Genomic DNA, 24822 nt, shown 5'->3' with positions numbered 1-24822 from the left:
AGGTAGCAATTTTTTTTTGATGCAGCACCACCACATGGGTGTGGTGCATTGCTATATGTGTTGCCAGATTAACATGGACATATAAGTAAAGACAGGCTATTCAGTCAAAAACGATTTTAACATATAAGATGCAAATCTATTTTTACAGTTAAAAGCACACGTGCACATTCAAAAATGCACACTATTTTTCACCTGAAATGCCTATGGTGCAAGAGACACATTTGAAAATTAATAACTAACATTATTAATAAATAACCTGACTAATAAAACTGCATTTAACATAACCCACTAGTAAAAATGTGTCTCCACTGCAGAATTAGGCCTACTCTGAAAGTGAACTTTTTAACGCACATTCATTTTTTTCTTTTTCTCTGCTGCTCTGTCCACATAACTACAGGAAGCAAAAGGGCTCGAAGTAACAGGAAATCAGTTGGTTACAAATAATTACTGTAGAAATGAGCCATTGTGTAGTGAGGGAGGAGATGGCATGATTGATTTCTGATTGGAGCAGCGTCATAGCAAGTATCATGCTAGAGGCAGTGATGAGAGTTTTGTTGGGGGAGCTTGAGGAGAGGGGGAGGACAGTCGGGATTTGTCACAGCTGGGAGAAGGACCTGTTTCCTGGCTGAAGCATTCCTGCTGCAAAAGCTGAGAATTCCAGGCAATAACCCCGGTTTGAGAACGAAAGACGCTTGTTTTCACTGGGGTTAATCTTCAAGGGAGCCAAATTCAGAAAGAGAACAGCTGAAGAAAACTCATGCTGAACAGATAAGGTAATTACAGAAGTGTGGGGGCTGAGTGTGTACGAGAATATTCAGTCAGTGTAGGAAAGGAGATTCCTGTGCTTTAATCACATGTTTAATGTTGCAAATTGAGTTCTTGTCTCCGCCACTCTCTTTTCAGTGTATCACAGACAATGCTGTTACTGTGCTATTTTATTTATTTCTATAAAGAGTGAGATCGTGTTTAAATGCAACTTTTATAATACACAAAAATATTTGAAAGCAGACGGGTGGTGTGTTTTATATTTACCAATACAGTGCTGATGATGTGGGGAGATGTTTAGACAGTGCAATTGTCATTTTCAAGGTAGCTAAACGTCAAATTTGCTGCAGCCGGGTGCACAATGTAATTCAGTATGAGCAATTATAACTAACTGTGTGTGTTGTAGTTTGTCGGAGGTCTATGAGTCGGCAAAAAGGGAGGCCCGGGACATAGTTCACTACCGTATATAAGATAGTGAAAATACCACATGATAGCTCGCTGCCGTAGATAAGACAGAGAGAAATTGCCCATGGTGGCACACTAAAAATGAAAATGTGGTGTTCCTGAAATGCAAGCCTGAGGTCTCTCTAGTGATTACACGAAAAATCTAAGCAAAAATAAGGGGTTCTGGATATTGGGGCCACAAATAAAACAAGGGAATTATGCTCACCAAAATACCACCAACCACGCATACCAACCACGCATACCAAATACGCATGTCTGTGTGCTGAAATAATGCATGTCCACTGTATTATTGTTGTACATGGCCCAATCTGAATACAAGGAGTGATTGTTGTTAAGTTATTTTTTGGCGGTAAGAAAATACGGTCAGGCCCCAAATCTCCACAAAATACCCTACAGAATCAACACTATTGAACAGATGATGTTTAATTTTAGGATTAACTGGAGTGAGTTTGCTTGCCTTTTAAAATATACCCAATCATAGTCATGTTTTAATGTTTAGATGGTGAGCTACTATTTCTAATGCACAAGTCACAGAGGTTTGGCAGGTGAATTATGTCAATTCATGGGGATTTAATAATTGGAGTGCTCCATTAGCTCATCCAGTTTGCTTAGCAGGTAAATCAATTATTAGTGTAATGTGCAGATAAATGTACCAGTACATCCTCTGTCCCTCCTCCTCCTCATTACTCTAAAAATTAGAAAGAGTATGAGCAGGCCCAGTCGCCCCGTGTGACTAGGGGTGAGAAATGATACAAGTGGAGGCAGAGTAGATCAAACCATTAAATCCACACACATCTGTCATAAAGAATTGTTTAGCTTGAACGACAAAAGTAGGGAATTAACATAGGCTGAAGAATGTAGAAGTAGTGTACTGAAAATAACATAGGTTCCTCCATACCAAGAGAGGAACTCACTACATTGGCAGGACAGATTCAACTATTGGTAGATAAGGGCACAGCACAAATGGGCAATGTATGACAGATGTACAAGTTCAATGTGAAAGAAACTAATGTCCAGCTAAGTCGCTAACATGGAGGCAAAGGTGCAGAAGCACAGCGATTCTCTTTACATGGAGGCCGCGCAGGCCCAAGAATTTGTTAGAATCCAAGATGCTGAAACTCACGATAAAACATCTATTTTAGAAGCTTTTAAAGCTGCACAGATAGCAGTGCAGAGCTATATTATTGGGTTCACCATATACGTGGCCCCTTTCAGAAATGGACCTTATGAAGACAGAAGCATTCTATCGCTGCAAGATGTAGTTTGTGTTAGTGGTACAAGCGGTGGACCTCAATAGCATTGGCTGATTTTCCAATATGTTGCTTCTTCCTATATACATCATATGATGGCTATTACAAGATGACCACATGGGTAGCACACTGTTGATTGTACTACTTCCCAGGCATCTTGCAAGGTGAACATATCTCCCTAATCAAATAGTGTATGTAGAAGCCTAAAGGTTCCTCTTGCTTAACTATTAACGCTTCATGGCCAAAAATCACACTTTAGCAGCTTTGATTTAATGTGATTGGGTTTGATGTTTCATGTACTGCCATGCCACCTGCAGGAGGGTAGGGTAGTTAAAGGATTTGCAATTTCTGTACTCTGGTATTTCGGAATAGGTGGGTAGTGCAAGCATTTATTGTGGTTAACATAATGTAAATACAGCTAATTAAATACATATAATATTGATTCCAAAAAAGCCATAGACAAGTGGTCAGATTTGGCGACTAGGCAACCTATATTCTAAATACATAAGTATGCCGGTTCTTTGGTGATGTTATTTTAAAATCACAGTGGTATATTGGCAACCATTGAGTGTTAACTATAAATTCACCCAGGTTTTGGAACGCTATCAAAAAAGTGTACCTTGAATGGGTTGTTGCAGGAAAATAGTATACATGAACTTGGTTCAGAACAGTGTAGAACTGTGGATGCAGTCTGATAATCTACAGGCATGCCTGAAGTCAAACTCAGTGCACACAGAACAGCAAGTATGTGGCATAAGTAAATACAGTTATCAGCGGTAAAACATTGTTTCATGGCCAGGATTTTTTTCCAGTTATTTGCTGAAAATATGTTAACAAAACGAATTGAAAAATAAATGGGGTGTGGGGTGAGGGGCTACAAGAGGTAGGGGGTTGGGTTCAGGCATTAAATAATAAGTGTGGGGGGTTGGAGGGAACACCCCGAAATATAAAAAAAATGTTCAGCAAACAACTCATCAGAAAAAAAAAAACCTGCCGAGGAAAGAACAATGAACCGTTATCAACAGTAGGTATTGCCGCCTATGTCATAACAGTGTTTAGCACTGGCAAAGCAAATAGATTTGGCTTTTGCAGTAGTTCATTGCATTTTACATTCAGCATGAATTTGTTTCAGCCGAAAAAGAATGGGTCCCACTTTAAAGAAAATGCAAAATGAAGGGCCATATACCAGATGAATAATATTAAATCAGCTTTTAGCCTCTGCTGAATGATTACATCTTTCTAACATTATACATTGGCATCTGAGGCATAAAGCTGGCATCTTACGCAGCCTGCTATGAAGTCTTTTAACATAAGATGTGAGCTCTATACCATCCACCACAGCATTGTCAGAGATGTTAAAGAACACCTTCAAGTCTCAATTACAGAGGGCCTTAAACAATCTCCAACTAACCTGGTAGCTCCAAACAATTTTATTTACAACAGGGAAAAATGGAAACTACACAAATATAATGAAATGTAATGACATATATGATATAACTGTTGCTTGAGGCAAGAGATGAATATTGTGTTATGTCCAGATCCAGCACCAATTTATCAGCCCTGCTCATTCAAAGTGGGCATTGACATTCATGTTAGCATGCTAGATATGACTGATGCAAGTAAGAACTGGTAGTGTGATGTCCATATGGCAATTTCCGTCTTTAAAAAACATGAGCCTCAATCATGCTTTACCATCCACCTCTGGGATACATCAATCAGCTGCTCTTATAAGAACTTGCCTACGCATTTCAGACTTATTAACATAGCTTAAGTTTCATGCATTTTTCAAACTCTTCAGCCATGCAGGTCCCCGAGTTTTAAAAATGTACAAATACTACAAACAGAGCCATATGCAGAATGCAGAAATCTTTCAGTCTAACAGATGAACTTGTCATATATTAAACCACATTGTATATTTTTGCATCAAACTCCTTACAAACTCTCCATATAGGCTGTTCATTCTTTCTTATCCTTCTCTGTATTTTCCACCCTAATGACTACATCACTCTCCTTTGGGAGGAAGTGAAAGAGAGAGAAAACAATAGCAATTGAGAGAGATAGAAGGAGGGAATGGCAAAGAGGGGGATATAAAGGAGTAAATGAAAGATTAAATGATACAGAACAGAGGACGAGAGAGGGAGGATCTACGTAAGTTTGAGACAGTGCCGGAGATAGTCAGATTGGGATGAAGAACTATTACAAAGGATAATGACTGTGATGGAGGATAAAGACTGTGATGCGAGATAATGACTATTATGAATAAGAAGAACTGTGATAAAGGGGAAAGACTGTGATGAGGTGGAAGGACTGTGATCAAGAAGACTCATGAATCTTAATGACTGTGATGAAGGAGAAGGACTGTGACTAAAGAAATGGAATTTGATGAAGGACTATAATGAAGGGCAAGGTCTATCACAAAGTACTGTGATGAAGGAGAAGGATTGCCACAAAATAAAAAAGTACTATTGCAAAAGTAGAGGAACTATGACATTGGCAAGTGACTATGGTGAAGGTGAAGGGCTGGATATATGGAGAAGGACTCAGGAATGATATGTGGTGATGAAGGAATGTGATGAAGGAAAAATAATTTGCAGAAAGAGAAGACCTGTGATGAAGGACAGTGACGAAGGAGAGAGACATTGATGACAAAGGAGGAGTACTGTGTTGAAAGAATGGGACAAAAATGAAAGTCATTGATATATAAGGATTGTGATTAAGGACTGTGATGATGAGGAAGGACTGTGACCCCATAGAAGGACTTTCATTAAGGAGAAGGACTTTGGCAAATGAGAAGGACTGAGATGAAGAAGGACTGTGACAAAGAACGGCTATGATGAAGAAGTACTGTGTTGACAGAGAAGTAATATCACACTCCTAATGTATTTTAATTCACCAATTTAAAAGCCACATTGCACTCTCATCCACACAAACTCTCCACCACAGCCCAAATAATGCTGACTTATCTACGTCATATGGTGATCTCTTCTTCCCGCTCTGCTAATGTTTTTATCCAATATTTCTCTTTAAAAATCGACCAAATCTGGGACACCTTCAACACTCTCCTACCACTGCCCCCACTTACCCTTCCCCATACTGCCTATTCCTACTAACTCCTGTTTATTTTCTTACTTTGTTCACTTTATTTTGGCAAGCCAGCCATAAAGACACATCATACATATTTTTGACATGCAACTTTTGCTTTCAGTAAAAGAAAGGCAGTGATTAATAACAATACACAATACAATCAATATAAAGTCAGTATTACAGCCCAAACAGGATGAAAACGTATTCCATGAGAAACATCATGCATCCCATCAGATAGAAATATTAATAAAAGCGCTAGTGCAATCTTAAACAGTTATGCTTCAGAGTTATAATAAAACGCTTATACTCATCATGAATAAGAACAATTAGAAATCATCCTTTTTCCTATCAGAGATTACAAAAATAAAACCTAATGCACATTACATGTATTTATTTGTCTATTCCATACCCGGGAAGATTAAATTGCCACCACATAAACTATCAAAAAGGCAGTGATAAATAACAGTACAATGTGGAATCTGTATCTTAAGCAATACTTCTTTAAACACAAGACAATGGGTTATTCCCTAGAGACATCCTGTGACACCTCTAGGAACACTACCAAGGGTCCAAATTGCAATAAAGTACGAAAGTACAAAATTAATTGCCCATTTAAAATAACGTACTATTGCAAATCATAATAAATTACAATATAAACTCGTCTTTTTCCTGGCATAAAAACAAAAGTAAAGCTTAGCAAACTTTTACTATGCTCGTTCTTCTGTTCCATGTCCTGGAAAGATAAGTTGCCACCAAATGGACTGCCAATTGATCGTTAGATGTGTAACATGGAATCATAGCGTGTTGGGTGGTTGTTACTGTTCTTAACAAAAAGAAAGGTTTCAAATACCTCTTCCGTTCATTCAGATATCCTGGGCATATGAGCCTAAAGTGTTAAACATTCTCAAACTTTTCTGTAAAGAATGGACATTTGTCGGATACACCAACTTGCCACTGCTGACAAAAAACTGCCACAGGGAAAATAAACAAATGTATTTTCATTCATCTCAACTTCTTCTTTTAAACTGGCTCCCATACTTATGTCTGTCAAAGCCTCCTTCATCCTGACAGATAGCCAAGGACCTTTCATCACCTGTCCTTTCTCTCGTCAATGTTTAACCTCTCTTTTCCTCTGATGAAGGACTGTGATGAATTAGAATGACTATGATGATGTATTACAATTGAGATGAAAGAGCAGTACAGGGGAATATGAAGTACCTTGATGGGCTATTATGAAGTAGAAGGAGTAAATCGACCATGACTATGATGAAGGAGAATATTATGATGGAGGAAATTATGTTGAGGTGAATGACTGTAATGAAGAAGCATTGAGATGAAGGGGGATTACGTTGAGGATGGACAGCGAGGAAGGAGAAGGCCTATGATGAAGAAGCACTATCATGGAAGAGAGGAATTTCAATGTAGAAGGACTATGAAAAACGAGTCCCAATATTTATGAAGAAGGGCTATGCTGAAGGAGAATGCTATGAAAGAGGAGAAGGACTATGATGAAGGAGAAAGACTGTGCTGGCAACTGTTTTGTAAGAGAAGCACTGCAATGGAGAATCATGATGAAATTGAAGGACTAGGATGAAGGAAAGGTATTTGGACAAATTATTTTAAGGTAGGAGCAGTACCATGATGTAGGGCTAAGAATACGGAGAATGACACACACACAGGGCAGGATTAAAATGTTGGACTAACATAACGGAGAAGGACTTTCACAAAGGAAATGGACTATGATGAAGGACTAGAAGAAACAATCGGAAGTCGAAGAACAAAAAATTAATTTATGATGTTGTCAATGCATTTCATCAGCACTGCAAGGTGCCACACTGGCCAAATTGCCTACTTCTCAAATAGCTTACTTCTCAACACACTTCACTGTCCCTTCTCTATGTGTATATTTTGCCTCCTGTGGCATCTAACGGGCCACCATATGTGCAATAACAAAATCAGGAAGAGAGGATGCATACACGTGAACACCCATACACACATGCATTATTTGACAAATTGTCTTTGGCAATTTTCAGACAAAACATAAAATGGGCAAACGTGAGAATGTGTATTAGATATTTGTTTCAGGTTTTGTCAAATTGCTACATATTCGATGGGTTTATAGGCCAAACATGATTGTGATATTTAACCATCTGCTACATGTCAGTTCTTTGATCACCACAGAACAGAGCAGAATGCACAACTACATCTGAATCCCCACAAGACCGGGCGCATTCACCAAACAAACACCATGCCACTGCTGGGTTCAAGATGTTCTGGAGGCAATAAAACATGAATAGAAGGAGGACACAAGATCAGATCAGTAACCACTCCTCAAGGACCTATGCCTAATACTCAACCATAAACCAATAAAGTCTCTCCTGTATGTATTTATTTATTTATTTTAATTCTTGATAACGCGCCAAATCGCCCAAAGGCCTCACGGCGCACATAAAACAAGTGAGACAAGACTAAACAAGACAGAAAGGCGGACATCTCAGGAGAAAACTATGTAACAGAGAGTTAAAGAGCATTAAAAACATGGGTCTTGAGATTTTTCTTGAACTGAATTAGTGAGGAGGAGCCCTTAAGGTGAAGAGGAAGAGCGTTCCAGAGAGTAGGGGCTGAGACACTGAAGATAGTTTTGCCAAACTTGACTGAGCGAAAACGTGGCTGAGTGAGCATGGCTTGCTTGGTGGACCTGAGTGAACGGCCAGGGACGTAGCGATGAATGCACTGGGTAAGGTAGATGGGTGCAGAACCAATCAAACATTTGAAGGTGAGAGTGAGTATCTTAAAGGATACCCTATGCTTGATAGGCAGCCAGTGCAATTTCTTCCTGGCATCAGTGATGGAAGAGTGCCTTGCCAAAGCAAGCACAGCTCGGACTGTTTCATGCAGTGAAATGTACAATTGAAGCCTGCAACCACTTATTTCCTTACAGTTTCGTTTTAGACTCAGATGGCAAGTAATTATTGTAATTTAGTGTGTGCTCTCCATTTTGACAAATATGTGCAAAATCACAAGATCTGTTTAGCTACTTCTGATGTGTAGTACCTCTGATGAATCCTACGGATCCCTGACTAAACCCCTGCCTAAAGTCTTCTCCCAGGAGGCCGTTGAAAGGCAGACACTTCTTGATCCTGACCTTGGGGGTTGTGTTCTGTGTGAGGATCACCTGTGAGGAGACAAGGCCCAGGGTCATGAGGAGATCCCATAGGATAAGACACAGTATTTGTCCTTTAAAAGGGACAGCCTTTTATATCTGCCAGAACAGGTAATGGCTTATTGTCATTATGATGTATCTGAACCACATACAAGATCTGTGGCTCTGGGCGCAAATTCCATAAAACCTGAACAAACCTTAACAACAGAAAGACCCTTTAAGGTATTTCAGGATAAAAATCCTCCTTAGTCCGAAAGGTATAATGGAAAGACATTTAAAAATATTGCCTTAAATTAACTGTCTTCCTCTATAACAATGAAGTCTAATGGTTTATATTTAAATGATTCTAAGGGAAATAAATCTACTGTTAAAACCAAGAAGTTATTTTAAAAAAACTGATGTTGTTGGGGACTACAAATCCCATAATCCCATAAGTACTGGGACGAGGAAGAAGACTGAAGAGCCATGTTGTAGCACTAGTCAGACAATGAAGCCTAATAGCCAACACCTGGGGGAAGCTGAGAGGCTTAAAATACCCCCTCCCAAGTGCAGCCAGAAGTCGTAGAAGTGGTGCAACACGTGGAGAAAGGTATACAGAAGCCGGTGAGTCTAACCTGGCATTCTGAATCCTTGCGCAAGCACTTCCGGCAACAGTATCCAGTTTAATAATCACTTGCATAAGAATAGAAGCAAGGCAACATTTGTGTTAAGCCTCTAACAATGGGAATATTGAAATGTAGCACTCGCGTGTAGCAAACGCTACGGGAAGCCATAGTTAAATCTTTAAACATTGTAAAACCTATGAAGAAGTGGTTGTGTGTGCCTAATTATGATTCTCAGAGGAATAGTACCCTCTGAAACCTTATTAACGGAGACAACAATTGCTTCTAATGAGAGGTGAAGTGGTGAAACCGTGTTACTGGAAGTTGGAGAGCAAAAATTGCACACGCCAAAATTGAACCAGGTATTTCCCCTATTGAGACTGAAACCGGCCTTTCCCAAAGCCAGAGAACAATTTAAGCAATACTGTAAACCAACTGGAACTTAAGTATTGCCTATAATACAAGTGTGCAAACATAACCTCAAGCCAAGAGAGTGGCACAAAAGCTTCTGGGTAATTATACTGGCTAACAGTAGGAAGAGGCCTAAAGGCAAGGTTGGGGAAAGGAAACTTGCTACTGATAAACATTATTTGAAATGTATACAAACTACATTGCCAAAATCCATATGAGAAAGAAAGAAGTGCATCCTAAAGACAAGTCTAGGTTGCTGTTGGTTGAAGACAGACAAGAGAGGCAAAGAGGCTGCCCCTTGGAAAGAGGGATATTCAGAGGAAGAGTGCCTTGCCTATGTGAAGGTGTTGAAGTACATGAAAGGGAATCTTGTCATAGGCCAAAACTGTTTAATGTCACAAAATACTGAAGCTGTAGTGCTATCACAGAGTCCTGAAGCTGTGGTGGTGTATTTGGTTGCCAGTAGATGTGAGACTTCAGTAGCACAAATGAAGTGGGATGCTATGAGGCAAAAGGATTAGATCCTCATGGTAACTCTTGTAGAAGTTGAAGTTGTTGAAGTGGAAGTATAAGTGATGTGAAGCCATCCTGACAGAAATACCTACTTTAATTCCTAATCCTATAAAGAGAGGCATACCAACTGTTAACCAAGAACTGTGTTTCACTAATATTTACAGAAGTTGTATTTCCTTTGAATAGCTATTCTTCTTCCTGGACAACTGGAAGTTGTGGCAAATCAGTGCGGCTGGGAAGAACATTGATGCTATTTTGGTGAAGTAAAAAGTGTGTATTATCACTAAGAGGAGAAGTTATTCTGTTATTGGAACTTTGGTTAACAAAACCTTACTTTAATATTGAATCCATCAAGAACTGAATTGAGACTGTATTACATACATGGGTTTTGTTGTTTCTCTATGTTGAACATTGAAGCTGAGTTCACCTTGAATCCTGGGGAATGGGTGTTTACCCAGGTTATTAAGATGTTATTAAACTAACCTGTGAATGTCATTGTTGATGTTATTTGAATTGCCTTATATTTTCTTTGTCCGATTGATGTTTCAGTGTGAGGGCCAGCCATCCTGTGTTAGAGTGATCCCCTTTAGTGTTGATAGGCAGGGAAATCCTTGTGAGAGTAGGGATAGTGAGATGTTTGATATCACGTATGATTTAATAAAATGGCATATTTTGAACAATTATCCAAAATATGTCTGCCTCACATTGCTGAGCCCTCGCATACCCTAGAAGAATCTGCACATCTCTATTGGTTTATTGTTCCACAATTTGCTGTCTTTGTAATCAGGCCTTTTGCTAGTCATTTTTAGAACATCAAACATGTCTGCAGTAACCAGAACATAGGTTATGCTCAGTGTGATGGTTTCATTTATTGGTGCCAGAATGCATAGCCCATAGCTGTATTGACCAATGTCCAAAGTCAAAACTGCACAACTGCCGCTTTTCAATAACAAATTTGAATTCCCCTTGAGGTTCAAAATCCTTGAATAGCCACTTGCTGTAACTGTGATTTGCCACCAAATGAGAACTCCAGCTGCTGACACACCAGCAGAATTGGTAGTTTCCTGATGCAGGAGGGACACTCATTTTAAGGAAGCAGTTCAAATTGCCCATCACAAGGAACCATGGGACATGTCGTCTTATTACTGTATTCATTTTTTTCCTGTACTTTCCAGGAGACTCTCAGAGCTGAAGAACCTCTGGCACGTACACTGTTCAACTCTGCTCTGTAGCTTAGTGATGTAAAAAAGTGATGAATTCACCAGTAAGCACCTTTGCATTGGTAAACTCATTCTAAAACTATACAGTTAATGCAGCTGTGTAATCCATTTATTACACAGACAGTAACTGGTAGCACAATGTGGGTCATAAGATATGAAATTCATTGTAAGCAACTTACTTCTGATACCATGAGACTTTCATTTCCTCTGCAAAGTACTTCATGAAGCAGTGCAGACGAATTCCTTCTGCCGTGCATACAATCTTCAGCTCGGAAGCAGATGATCCTACACAAATTCATGAAAAGGTGGTTAGCATCTAATGAAAACTGTTTCACTTTATACTCTGGTTTATGCTAAAATGCAACAATAGGGATTTTTATATTTCCATTAACACCACAATTGATTCTTAGCACTGATGAATGATCGGCTTAAATGCATTCTGTACATAATTTGGTACATTTAAACAATTATTTTGTTAGTGTCTCCATCTTCTAAATCAGTGACATGATTCACTAATTTCTTTTTTAAACTATGTAAGGAGGACTGCTGTTTGTAGGAGGCAGCAGTGTATGTTTTCTAGCGGTATTAGTTTACCAATATATATCAGAGATGTCTATCTTAAAATTGCCATTAAACTAATTTGCTGAAATAATATTAATTTTCGGAAATTCATTTATTGGTAGAGGTTAAACAATAGGACATGGCATGAAAGCCTCTTCCTACCTTATTTGGGTGTAGAATGTGCAACTTGCTCTTGATCGAACAATACAGTTGTTGACCCCAATTTCCTGATCTTTTGATTATTTGTCACTCGCTTAGGTTCTTGGAAGATGACTGGCATTCATCACAAGTCATTGTGACTTGAGACTGGGGCAGTGAACCAATAGCAATGCACAGTTGCTTGACCTCAGTGGGAAGTGTCTGAAGGAGAAGTTGACACACACAGCATATATCTGTGTCTATCTACAATATGTATTTGTTGGGTCTTTTCTGCTTTATCTCCTCTCATTATCACATTCAAGATGTTCCCCTTTAAAAGACATGTTGTAACATTCTAGCTCATAAGTAGCACAACTGTCGATGCCAACTCCAGACAGAGTATTCCCTGATGCACCGTTCTATCCATGACTACCAACAACTTTAAAACCCATTAGAGGAACTTCCTACTTGCATCTTTTGAATTAATAAGGACACATTCACGACTTGTCTTCTATGATCATGGCTTTCACGCTCATTGATTAACAATTTCCTTAGATAGAATTTTCAGCAGAATTCCACACCATCAGGAATTACACTGTATCCTCTGAAACAGGCAGGACTCTTATAAACAGTCATGGAGTGGGTCAGGGCCTTCTTGACAGAGCACGGCTAATCAGTATTATTTTCTCCAAAGAAGTCATGCCCCTTACCAAACACTGTGTCATTCTATGTGGTTTATCAATGCTCTCATTCTGTTCAGCCTATATGTCCATATGATGCACATATTGTCAGACTCATATAGTTTGTGATCTATATGAACTCTCTTAGCATTAAGGTCCTTGGTCATCTGAATGCTGATCTGGAGTCAGGTTAGGCAGACGTGATGGTGCTTGAATGCTATACTGAGTGGATACAGGAAAATTAGCTGAATTTGAAAATCATATGAAGGAAATAATGGAAATAGGAAATGATGAACTCTGACAACCAAACTCCTGTTTGATTCCTTGGTATATCATGTAGTATCTCAATGGGAGATATAGCTTACATTCCTTACTCACCATACAGTTACTTGTGGTTGTGAACAGGTGTTTTAAACATCAAAAGGACATCAAGATATTAATCATTTTTCTCTCTGACAACTGGATCTCACAAGTAATCAGCTTAATAAGATGCAGAATAAGGTGTCAATTGTGGCCTTCAAACAATCAGCTAAGCAGGAACATTAATTGTGTGATCAACCATTTTAAGAAAATTAAGTATGTGTCCATTTCCACAAATCTGTTGGCCAAGATGCAAAAAAATGTATAAGATCATCTACTGTTGTAACATATCGGTAAATGCACCCTTAATGTGGCCATTCCCATTTAGTACTTGCTAGTCTGGGTTAACAACCCACCCATGTGGTTAGGGCCCAAGGTGTGGTTGTGTGCTTCTTCCTATCTGTCCTCATATATGCAACGTAATAATATGTAGAGGAATGTATTTTAAATGTGTCGTTGGTCATCTAATACAGAGCTAAGCCCTCATTCTCCTCCATGCTGCTCCTTCTCTGTCTTTTTGGTCATGGTCATAGTCAAATTTGGGTTTGAGGTGGAAAGAACCACTGCTACGGGATTGGACTACTTCTCTTTCCTTCCCAGTCTCTTAATACAGGATAAGGTTGAATTGCAGATTACTGGCAAGAGAGCTTTAATGAATGCAATCACTAATTCATATGTCTATGAATCGGGGTACATAGCTCACATTGCACACACCACTTCCTGTCCTGAGAAATATAAGGCAAAATGGAGTCACATATTATTATCATATATAGGGAATATAAAAAACAAAAGTGAGCCGCAAAGTGTTTACGTCTGGGGAATTTAAATCTGATACTCCCATAAACTGATCCTCTCCTTTATAGCTGTATGAAATGTTTCATTTTCTGTGTGTGTTATATTTTCTTAAATATAGGTTATTCTTTTACACGTGCCTTAATATTCTTTGTGCTTAAGGACTATTATAGGGTGGGTCTTATACAACAAATTTGAGGTATACTTGTTTGCATAATAAATGAATATACGCATATCTTTTTAAGAGCACACTTAATAAAAGACAACTAAAATGAAGACAGGCACAGTACATTCTCCTCTATGCAAAAAACAGTAAACCTATTTTTCGGGGCAGCAAAACATTTATGTGTATAGGATAAACAAACCCCAATCTAGAAACACAAAACAAAGTATTTCTTGTACCTGATGTGTCTCTTGTAATTAGGTAGGTAACCATTTTCTGAATATAATTAGCATGCACTGAATAGCATGCTGAAGGGTATGTTATAATACACTCCTGCACGGTTTAGGGATAGCACACAATCTGTGAATATATTCTGGACTTAAGAGACCGTTCTGAGTGTGAGCATGCACTAGATGACAAGCATAGACACACATTCACAAGTGTGGGCCGTAGCTACTTACCACAAATCCTACTCATTTCAAGGACTATATCTTCAAATACTGTGAAAAATGAAAGAATTGTAAAATCAACCAGAAATGTCGCACAGTACAGATGTAACTTCATATTGCCACTGATAACATTACATTTACACTCACATTTAATTATGTATTTACTCTTTTTTACTCGTGATTTTTTAAAATAAATTAGAAGTGCAACATGTTTCTGTGTTCAGCATTTAAAATAAATGTATGGTCATGTAATCACTCTGCTTTACAGCACATACAAATGCACCAATACTACAGTGCCCAGCCATAAGAAGCTTGCTTTGCAAAATGCTAGTCATTGGCCCCATACATGTGATTTTCCTTTACCTTTTCCAGCAAGGTCAAGTGTAGATACATCTTGACCTCTGTCATCAGTCAATGTTGCCTTGTACATGCCTTGATCCTTCTTCGATAGCTAGAGAAATAGCACATGAAAACATATGTATTAGGAGGATTTTAGTTGCAGGGACACTGAATTACAAAAGTACTACAAATATTGGAGCAATGCAATATATTCGGTATAAGAACTGCAGGTCAGAAAAACAAGATAATAATATTATGGAATGATAAACTGTGAATCTGCAGGCACATGGATTTATCTCTGTGAATCTTTTGTGCATAAGCAGCCTACCGATACACTTGGGTATGTGCTACTTTATCAAGAGTGATTGGACATGTTACATCATCCCCTGTTGCAGAACAAGCTCATTTGAATCATTCACCTGCCGGTTCATTGTAACACACAAGGAATCCATCACATTACACCTCATCTACAGACCACCTCACAGGAGTGACTCTTTCATTGTAGACATCTCCAACTTACTCCCCTCTGCCAAATTAGCATATTCAAATGATGTCTTTCTGAGAGATGTTAACGTTCCCGAGTCACAGGCTGACAACGACACTCGAAGAACACTTTTCACACTGACCACTTCCAAGTACCTTAAGCAAATTGTGCTCTTCCGCACGCACAACAAAGGCAACACCCTAGTCTTAGTGTTCAAATCACCCCCCTGCATCACCTATGCAGACCCTATCCCACTTCACTGGTCTGACCATGCCAACATCCCATTGTCTGTCACCCACTTGACTAAAGCTCAACAAGGTCAGGCTAAATGCCCCCACACTTAATGCTGCTCAATCAAATCCTTCTAGAAGCAAATATTGCTGACTTCCCCAAGACAAGTAATGCTTCAGGCCTCCTGGAATTATTCAGCAACTCATGCCCCCCTAAAATCCATCCGGGCCAAACTCAGACCATCTGCCTCATGGTACTCCCGCGAGCTAGCCTCCAATAAACATTAATTCAGAGCCCTAGAGAAATGGTGGCACAAAAACCATAACTCAGGAGACCTAACCAACCTCAAACCACGACGCAGAAACCGTAGGAACGCAGAAACCATAGGATTCTGATTACCAAGGCCAAAGCTGCATACTACTCCACCACCCTTGCAACAGCCTCTTTCAGGAGAAAAAATATCTTTCAAGACGTGAAGCACTGTACCAAACCCTTGTCTGACCCCCAGGTACCAGCAACTTGTGAAAAATGCAACAGAATCAAAATATGTTTTATTAAAAAAATAGTAAAAATCTGATAGACCATTAAATCAACCTCTCACAGCATTAGCATCCCCTGCAACCATTCACGCAAATTGCCCCTCTGGACCCAATTCTCTCCTCTATTTCCCTGGATCTCCTAAAAATGATTGCCTCTCTCAAACCTACTACTTAATCTAATGATATCATTCTGGCCTCCATTGATAAACAATTGAAGGCCGGGCACTCAATACGCTCCTCAGCATCAATAATGCTTCCCTCACAGAAGCATAAATTCCATCAAGACTGGCCTCATACGACCTCTTTTGAAAAAAACAACACTAGATCCAGACAACATGGACAACCACAGGCCCATTACAAACCTCCTGTTTATTGTCAAAATCTTTGAAAAAGTAATTGGTACACAACTACTCACCTGAATCGAACTACATCTCCTGAATGACTATCAGTCAGGGTTCTGGTCAAAGCGTAGCATCGAGACAGCCACCATCCAGTTGGTGGATGACGCTTGCCAAATCATTGATGAGGGCGACTCATGCCTCCTCGTCCTCCTTAACCTCTCAGTTGCATTCAACACCATTGACCACCGCATCCCTCTCTCACTCCTTTCTGACAGGGTAGGATTCTCTGGCACTGTCCCAAATCAGTTTACCTCCTTCATCTCAGGCAGACACCAGGCTGTGCCAATTAACCTGTTACGTTCTAACTGATACTATAAGTGTGAAGCATTTCCAGAAGAAATGCTGCTAGTTCCATTTCTGACATTCTTTCCGGACTGGCACACTTAAAGTTTGCTGTTGGGTGCCATGTATCTCCTGGCAGGCCTGACCTGGAAGTAGACCGGCTCCCTACCGGCAAATAAATACCTGAATCACCGGCACCGATACAAATGGTGCCAGTGATTCAGGAAATCTCCTGCCATGGAGTGTGATGGGACTTCATGGGAATCCAAACTTACTCTCCGCTGCCTGTAATATCCGGTTAATACTGGGATGTTGGGCGGCGAAAATGGTAAGGGTCGTTTGCCGTATCCCATCAGTAACACCAGCAAAATAACAGCAAACTTAGAATGAGGTCCCAGGTCTCCTGCAGAGTCCCCCAAGGCGCTATCCTCTCTCCAATTCTTTTTAACCTTTACATGGAGCCTCTGGGCACTGTCCTCAAAGATCGAAATATAGCCATCCAACAATACGAAGACAATACTCAGTTGTACTTGAGAGTAAATAGCACACATGACCTCATTCGTCTCTGAGATTGGCTAGCCATAATCCAGTCATGGATGTCGGATGCCTAGCACCAACTAAACTCATGCAAAACTGAATTTGTCCTTATCGGTCTGCCTGCTAAAAGACTACTTGTATAACAATGGCTCAATTATATGCGCCTAGAAGGATGTGATCCACAATGCTCAGACTCAGCTAAATCCTTAGGCTTCACCATTGACAGCAATCTTTCCTTCCAGAAACACATAGCCAAGAACGACCAAATAGCCTCGCTCAGAATCTCTACCCTTTGAAAAATCAAACCCTTCATCCTGCCACAGGACTTCCAGACCGTTGTGCAGGCCCTTGTGGTCTCACACATCGATGGGGTAAATGCTCTCCTGACAGCACCCCCAGCTGCTCGCTTCGCACCCCTAAAAGCAGTCCTGCACACTGCAGCACATTATATTATGGGAGCACAGAAATGTGACTGAATTACCCCCATCTTATGCAAACTACATTGGCATCTACTCCAAGCCAGGATAGTATTCAAGACTTCATGTATCACCTACAAAACAGTCACGAGTAGCAGACCAGCGTACCTGGTGGCTAAGCTCCTCAAATTACGTGGCACATGCACCTGGCGCATCAAATTGACCAACCGGCTGGAATCACAACTCGTCCACAAAGAGAGGACTTGCAAACAATCCTTCTCTTCTCATGCACCCACCCTCTGTAACTCGATCCCGGTGTCGGCTCGGAATGCCCCCACAATTCTCCAATTTATCAAATATCTCAAAACATGTCTCTTTTAAAAGCACCTGACCAAGGACTTATTCTAATGGATGAACATACCAGGGCACAGACCTCACCGTACAGTGCTACTGTTAAAAGATCCCAGCCCAAATGCCAGCTACCCAGACTCTGTGAAGCGCTCCGCTGCTCTCGAGCTAGGTCTGCACTTTATACAATTTTATTTTTTTAGCAGTTGCTATACATGGAGAGTAAAAATCGCTCCATGTCTATATGAACACAAACAAGACAATTGTAGGAAGGAGTGCAATTCACATTTACACACCAGGAACATAGCATTATTTTAAGCCCTACACAAAAACATGTATTGTTCAGTGTGTATACAAAACAATGCTTCGTGGGTGGATGGCACTGTGATATGTGTATGGTTGAAAGATTTTATCATAAATGTCTCTGTCTAGTACAGGGTAGACAAACACATGTTTCCTACCACGTGGGAGAAAGTTATGGACGGCACCCAAGTCCAGTGGGCCCTAGGACCCCAGTAAAGACCATGTATGGGTACTTTGGTGCATACATTTTGAACATTGTAATTGTAATGGGTTATTTATAATGTACTGAATTCCCAGAGGTTTCTAAGCGTTGCCCCAAGGAATCGAACGCGTGTTGCTCCGCGCCGTCTTGCTTTCAAGACGAACACGTTGCCCCTGAGCTATCCTCCCAAGAACTTGAGGCTGTGCAAGACAAAGGGTAGTGTTTTGAACTGTTGAACAAACATCACTGAAGGATGGTGGAACATGGTTGTCTTTCAGCCACATGCTTTGCTGTGATGACCAAATTTGAGAAGGCCAAAGTGTGGTTCACACCTAAATGGGGCTGCAGATCCCCTTGCTGGACGCGCTCTGTAGCTGCTTTGGGGGTTCTGTCGGACACTCCTTCTGATCTTCACTTGTGCACCCTTGCGGTCTGGTGTGTGTGTGTGCATGTGTGTGTGTGTGTGTACCATCTCATTGGTGGCACGCATGGGTCTTAGTGTCAATGTGCCTGCTTTTATAATACAAATAATATACACGGTCAATCAGATTCCCAAATGGTTATGAACGTTCCTCCATGTAAATAAGGGAACCAACCCTAGATACTTCACACTAGCAGAGAAGCACGCACACATTTGATGTGTGTAGCTGTGTTTCTCTCAGTGGCACAGACAGCACAGTGTGAACTGGGTGATTCTGGGTGGGGGCACTTTTTTTAATGATCCAGCGATTTCTGCTCAAAGTTCATGCAGTGATGCACCCATTGGCTAACAGTTAAATGGGGACAAGGTAGAGGTCAATTCCCCTCACACGCTGAAACCTCACTGACAGGAATCCCAAAATCATGGATGTTCCTACTCGGCCCAAACCTATTCTACAATTTCAATCAGAATGCATACGTTTCCACAGGTGTGCTATCTGCCTCACAACAACAGACACTCTGCATTGTAGTCTGCTCCTTGTGACAAAACTAGTTTGATCAGGAACACGTTTGTTTTAATCTTTATACCAGTGGTCGAAGTGGGTGGGAGCAGTTGGGAGTGGTGTTCCTGTAACGGTCCGGTCTGGTAGCACATCGAGTGTAGCCCTCGCTTTCACATCGGTGTAGGGCCCGCTGACGCAGGTTCGAATCCCGGTAGGGGCAAACTCAGCCTTTCATCCTTCCAAGGTCGATAAATGAGCACCACACACTGTAATTATTATTCTACTTTTATTTGAAAAAGCAACCGTTCCTGAATGGGTTAGATTTCAAACAGAAGTGTAGGCAGAAGTTCAAGTGTGCACTTCAGTGCACTGCCCTGAACATTCCCTTAAACAGCAGGTGTGTTTGTTTGGGAGTTTGGATTGCACGTGTGAGAGGTTGTGGCGATGAGGTTTGTGATGCGTATTGGCAGGCCATCAGGGTACATAGTTCCACTACTTCTTTGCTTACACTTCGACCACTGCTTTATACAACATCAACAACGTAACTTCTGCCTTTCACGCGATAGCATCTAATTTCCAACGTAAATATGCATTCCTTAGAGACTTGTATGTCCAACCCAAAAGACAGTGGACCTTAATTACTTGTATTATTTCCGCATGTCACTTTGAATATGAAGGCATTTCGATGTCCTCGATGTCCTTGTTGGTAATTTTCTGTACAGTAAATGCTGCATGACGGCAATTTGTCATATAAATACACACGCCTTATAGTTTTTTTTAGCCTATTTAAGACACCCGTAAACAATCGTGGCATTGGCCCTGAAGTTGAGTCAGTGTTTATGGATATGTATTAATAATGATATACCAAGGCCAGTTGCAACTTTCGTTCTTTGGATTCCACTACGAAAATGAAATAGTGACTAGAAAGCCATGCAGTTTGCTTGTAGTTGTTAATGTGGGGGTGTTGTGGCTCTTGGGGCCCCGGTTAGGTAATGTGCTGGGCACAGGTGCATCTGATGGGTGCTTTAAGGGATTCCATGTTTTCCTCTGCTGTTTGTTTCATGTTTTGGGGTGTGAGTGACTCAGCCTAGTGTGTGGGGTCACTGGTGAAGGTAGCATTGCTGGGTTTGGTGCCCGGTGTTCATTCTGTGTTTGGTGGCTGGGATAGGTTTGATCCATTGTATACTGTTTTGCATGCTGTTCTACAGTGTCCTCGACGCAAAGCTCTACACATCTCGTTTTCCAATGTTTAAAGAGGAATTTAGAAATGTGTATGACGGTGACAAGCTAATGTTTTTATGCACGTTAAATAACCTATCTAACAGCTAGAGTGTGCCTAGGATATTAGTAACACATGTACTTTATGTATTCCATATTCCATCTTTTGTACATATTGTCATTTGTATAGGGGTCTATTTCTCGTTGTTAGCTTATTTGTGTGCATTCTGTTCGGGTACATTTCCTTGATATGTTTTTCATTGATTTGTTTTTTAATTAGAAGCCTCCCACAAACCGCCCCTAGTTCACCACCTACCCCATCACCCCCACACCTGCCTACTCTCCACCACTAGAGACCCATAACTGATATTTTTAAAATGAAAATTCAGTGAAAAACATATTGAGGAAAGTGCACATGAATAAACTAACAACGAAATCAAACCCATTATGTTCCAAATATAACCTGTGAAAATGTCACTTCTTCAATTTCTTTTCATGTTTTTTTTTCTTAATGCATCCTTTCTACATCATCTTTTAAATAGCTTTGTGCACTGAACCATTCCATGCTGTAACATTATACTTAGACATACACCTTTGCATTACTATTTGGAAAGTAGTTCTGTCCATAAGCGTTCTTACTGCATTTAAATGTAAACACATATTTCGGCCAGGACCTTGCCATTATTTTTTATTCGCTCTGTACATCCACCTTTGTGTGTCAAGTAGTTTATTTCTATTCACTTTCTTGATGAATTTCAATTGAAACGTGTATTTCTACTTTAGAATCAAACGCTAACCGAATAAACTTAATTGTCATCCTCGTTTTAAAATGTTCTCTTGTTTCATCTTATCTTACAACACGTTTAGTTTTTTTCATTAATGGTTATTCAGATCAATTATGGATAAATACTTGCAATATCTACATCTGTAATAACGTTTAATATGATTTGTTTCTGAAATACATTATATAGAAGAGTTTAATTTCCATCTAATAAATCATGTTCTTTTTTTAGTATGGAATATTGAACGTTATGGAACTTGATTGTGCCATGTGATGTCACTAATTATTACTGTTGCTGATTCATGAGTCATACTTGTGTTCTCTGATTGTAGAAAATACATTTGGTAGTAAGTCCCATTTATATGTTTCTCCATTTGTTCTAACTGACATGTTTCTTCATTTGATGTCCTATATTGCGTTTAATGTTTATTTTGACAGATTTCCACACATACGAAAGAGAACACAGGGTTGAACACAGGTGGGTACCCCTGGATCATAGTACTATATAGACAAACCCACGAGAGTGTTACATACCACAAAGTTAGTACATACATCTTTATTACTAACAATGAAATACTTATTCATTACATTATGAAATTACATAAAGTAGAGGACACTGTATATGATTAAACTGATGTATACATCTTAAACATGTTTTAATACATATTTGAACAAAGCAGACATATACAACCAAGCTATATTAAATATTTCTCATCATCACTCACACTCATGCATTCTTCCTTAAAGTGTCTGTTGCATAAACCACATGGGAAAACACCTTTTTTGCTATAATAAATGTTGGGCACTTAATCGCAATCCAGGATTGTTATGTCAAAAATGGGTTGACGAACAAATTCAATGCACACAAAATTGAAGTTTGCAGTTCCGCAGAGCCTTCCCTACATATTTGTTCCTATTAGGCACTGTACAAAATTCACTGGAACTTCGTCAGGGCTGTTATACACCTGAAGTAAGAAACATGGTTTGTGATACAGTCTATTATATACCTTCAATGTTTAATCTCATATATCAAAAATAACAACAGCAATCGCTTTGTATATTGCACACAATTGTATAAACTACAAGCACAGTATTAATCCATGCTTCTTTGTAATCTTCAGAAGGTTCAAATTCTTTTGGTTTTGAGTAAACTCATCAGAATTTATGAAAAAGATGTACACCATTGTATGAATGAGTTTACATTTCCTCAAATTAATCTCATTATTTAGTGCTGTGAAATTAAATATAAGTTCAAATTGGACAGCAATCACATGGGTCGCATTCCCAAAAATCGAGTGCTCCCGTTTGCCCTAACCATCACAAGGCACCAAAGTGAACACCAAGACTAGTGACCCTGACTCAAAAATGTGTGGACAGTCACTATTGAATGCGTTAAAAGGACTTGCATAGACAAGTGCTCTACATAAGAGCTCTCATATTACCCGGTAAGATAGCTCAGCGGGTTGAGCGCTCGCTGCTGTGATCTGAGCGTGATCTGCAGGTCGCAGGTTTGAATCCCGGCAAGGCCAACTCAGCCTTTCATCCTTCCCAGGTCGATAAATGAGTACCAATTTCGGTTGGGTGATATTGTATGTAAATATGTGCTCTGTAAAGCGCTTTGGATTAAGGTGCTATATAAATAACACATCATTATCACATTGGTATTCAAGAAAGGCTGTATACTTTCAGCAATATCACTTCTGTGATTTCCTTTGAAAAAGGTTAATTAAATCATCAATGCAAACCTGAACTCCCGGTGTTAGACTGTTAGAATACGCTGTGAATCTTATGAAATTTGAAAGCCTGCACATTGGCGTTTCTAAAGCAGCCACAGTTCTATGGAGTCATATATTTAGCACAAATCAGAGCTCTGCAAAAGTGCACAATTCATTAAAGGTAAAGTGCATCAAATACACAGTATTGTGATATAAACGATCCCATGGTACTGAAAAAAGAAGAAAGATATTGCTCTCAAAATACAACAAGGATTGACTCCTGCATCTTGTAAATGGCATACATAATTAGACTTGTAGCCCACATGTGTCTAATTCGTAACCATTCACTGTTCTTGCTCTTTCTGAAAAGCTTTTCCTTGTCCCTATCTATCATTCCACCGGGTTTAAGTTTATAAATTACCTTCCAGTGGGTATCATCAGGTTTATGATTGTGCTCTACAAAATGTTTCTCGAGAGGTGCGTTTTCCACTTTGTTTTGTATACAGCTCTTGTGTTCTGTCATTCCGGTGCATATGTTTCTCTCTGTTTCACCATTGTACCATTGAACAACAATTTGCATGCGGACCAGATCGGATATATGACCATTGTACTATTGCAGTTGGTTAGTGCATGTTTTTACCATAGTTTTGTCAAGCCCAAGTCACACTCTGTGCTTCTCTTAGTTAAAGTGCAACACCTGCAATTACCACCAGGTGTGTGGCCTCTTGCTTTTTCTAAGCCCCATATTTCTGGTAGGCTCATCTCTCTCTGTGGGGGTAAGTGAATGGCGTTTCTTGTCAGGATGTCTTTTAGATTTTTGCTACTTTTAAATGCAAAAATAGGAGGAATGAGACTAGACTTTTCTTTCCCAAATAATCTTTTTCTTGATTCTGTAGTACATGTTGGCAAAAGTGCTGACAAATACTAGATTTTCTATGTTTTTGTCCTTCGGTCTGTACTCTAATAAAGCTTCATGGTTGTTATTAGAAGTTCTCAGTACACTTGTCTGACCAATTTCTTCAGATATCCGCAGTGGGTCAGTTTTTCCTTTAATTTGACTGCTTGAGCTGTTTCTTCTCAACCTGAGAAATTGACCAAACAGTACATTATTTCGAGTATGTTTGGGATGAAAGCTGTTGTATCTCAGGAAGGCATTCCTGTCTGTGGTTTTATGAAAAGGCTTAACCCAGAGTTTTGTTTCATGATTTTATCACATACAAATTGTTACATCCAGAAAATTGACCTTAGTGTTACTGAATATTCCAGTGAATTTAAGAAAAATGTTTTGCTCTTTTAGCCATACCACAAAAGCACAGCCGTTGTCCTGTACCCTTTACATCTATGTACCGTTTCCATATTCAGATATTATCCTTATATGGTTTTGAGTCAACATTTAGTTTGCTTTTCTCAAGTGTCTCAATATACAGGTTAGCTAAATTGGGTGTTCCTCTAGCACCCCTCACTGTTCCATGAATGTGTTTATAAAA

The 24822-nt window shown here is 39.7% G+C and overlaps 1 protein-coding gene across 2 annotated transcripts in view; it reads right to left on the bottom strand.

The window, feature by feature from the left end:
- The window catches only part of MYOM2 (myomesin 2), a 578568-nt gene that overhangs the window by 24005 nt on the left and 529741 nt on the right, over positions 1-24822 (bottom strand). For both annotated transcript variants that reach the window (XM_069606094.1, XM_069606095.1), the window contains 3 exons: positions 14980-15067; positions 14629-14667; positions 11653-11758 (listed from right to left, as the gene is read on the bottom strand). In XM_069606094.1, the coding sequence (XP_069462195.1) occupies positions 11653-11758; positions 14629-14667; positions 14980-15067 (233 nt within the window). The remainder of the gene's footprint in view (positions 1-11652; positions 11759-14628; positions 14668-14979; positions 15068-24822) is intronic.

Source organism: Ambystoma mexicanum, chromosome 4p (assembly GCF_040938575.1).
Source record: "Ambystoma mexicanum isolate Mex_15411 chromosome 4p, UKY_AmexF1_1, whole genome shotgun sequence".
Classification (NCBI taxonomy): domain Eukaryota; kingdom Metazoa; phylum Chordata; class Amphibia; order Caudata; family Ambystomatidae; genus Ambystoma; species Ambystoma mexicanum.
Note: the sequence above shows the minus strand (reverse complement) of the source record. Positions and strands in the feature narration are given on the sequence as shown.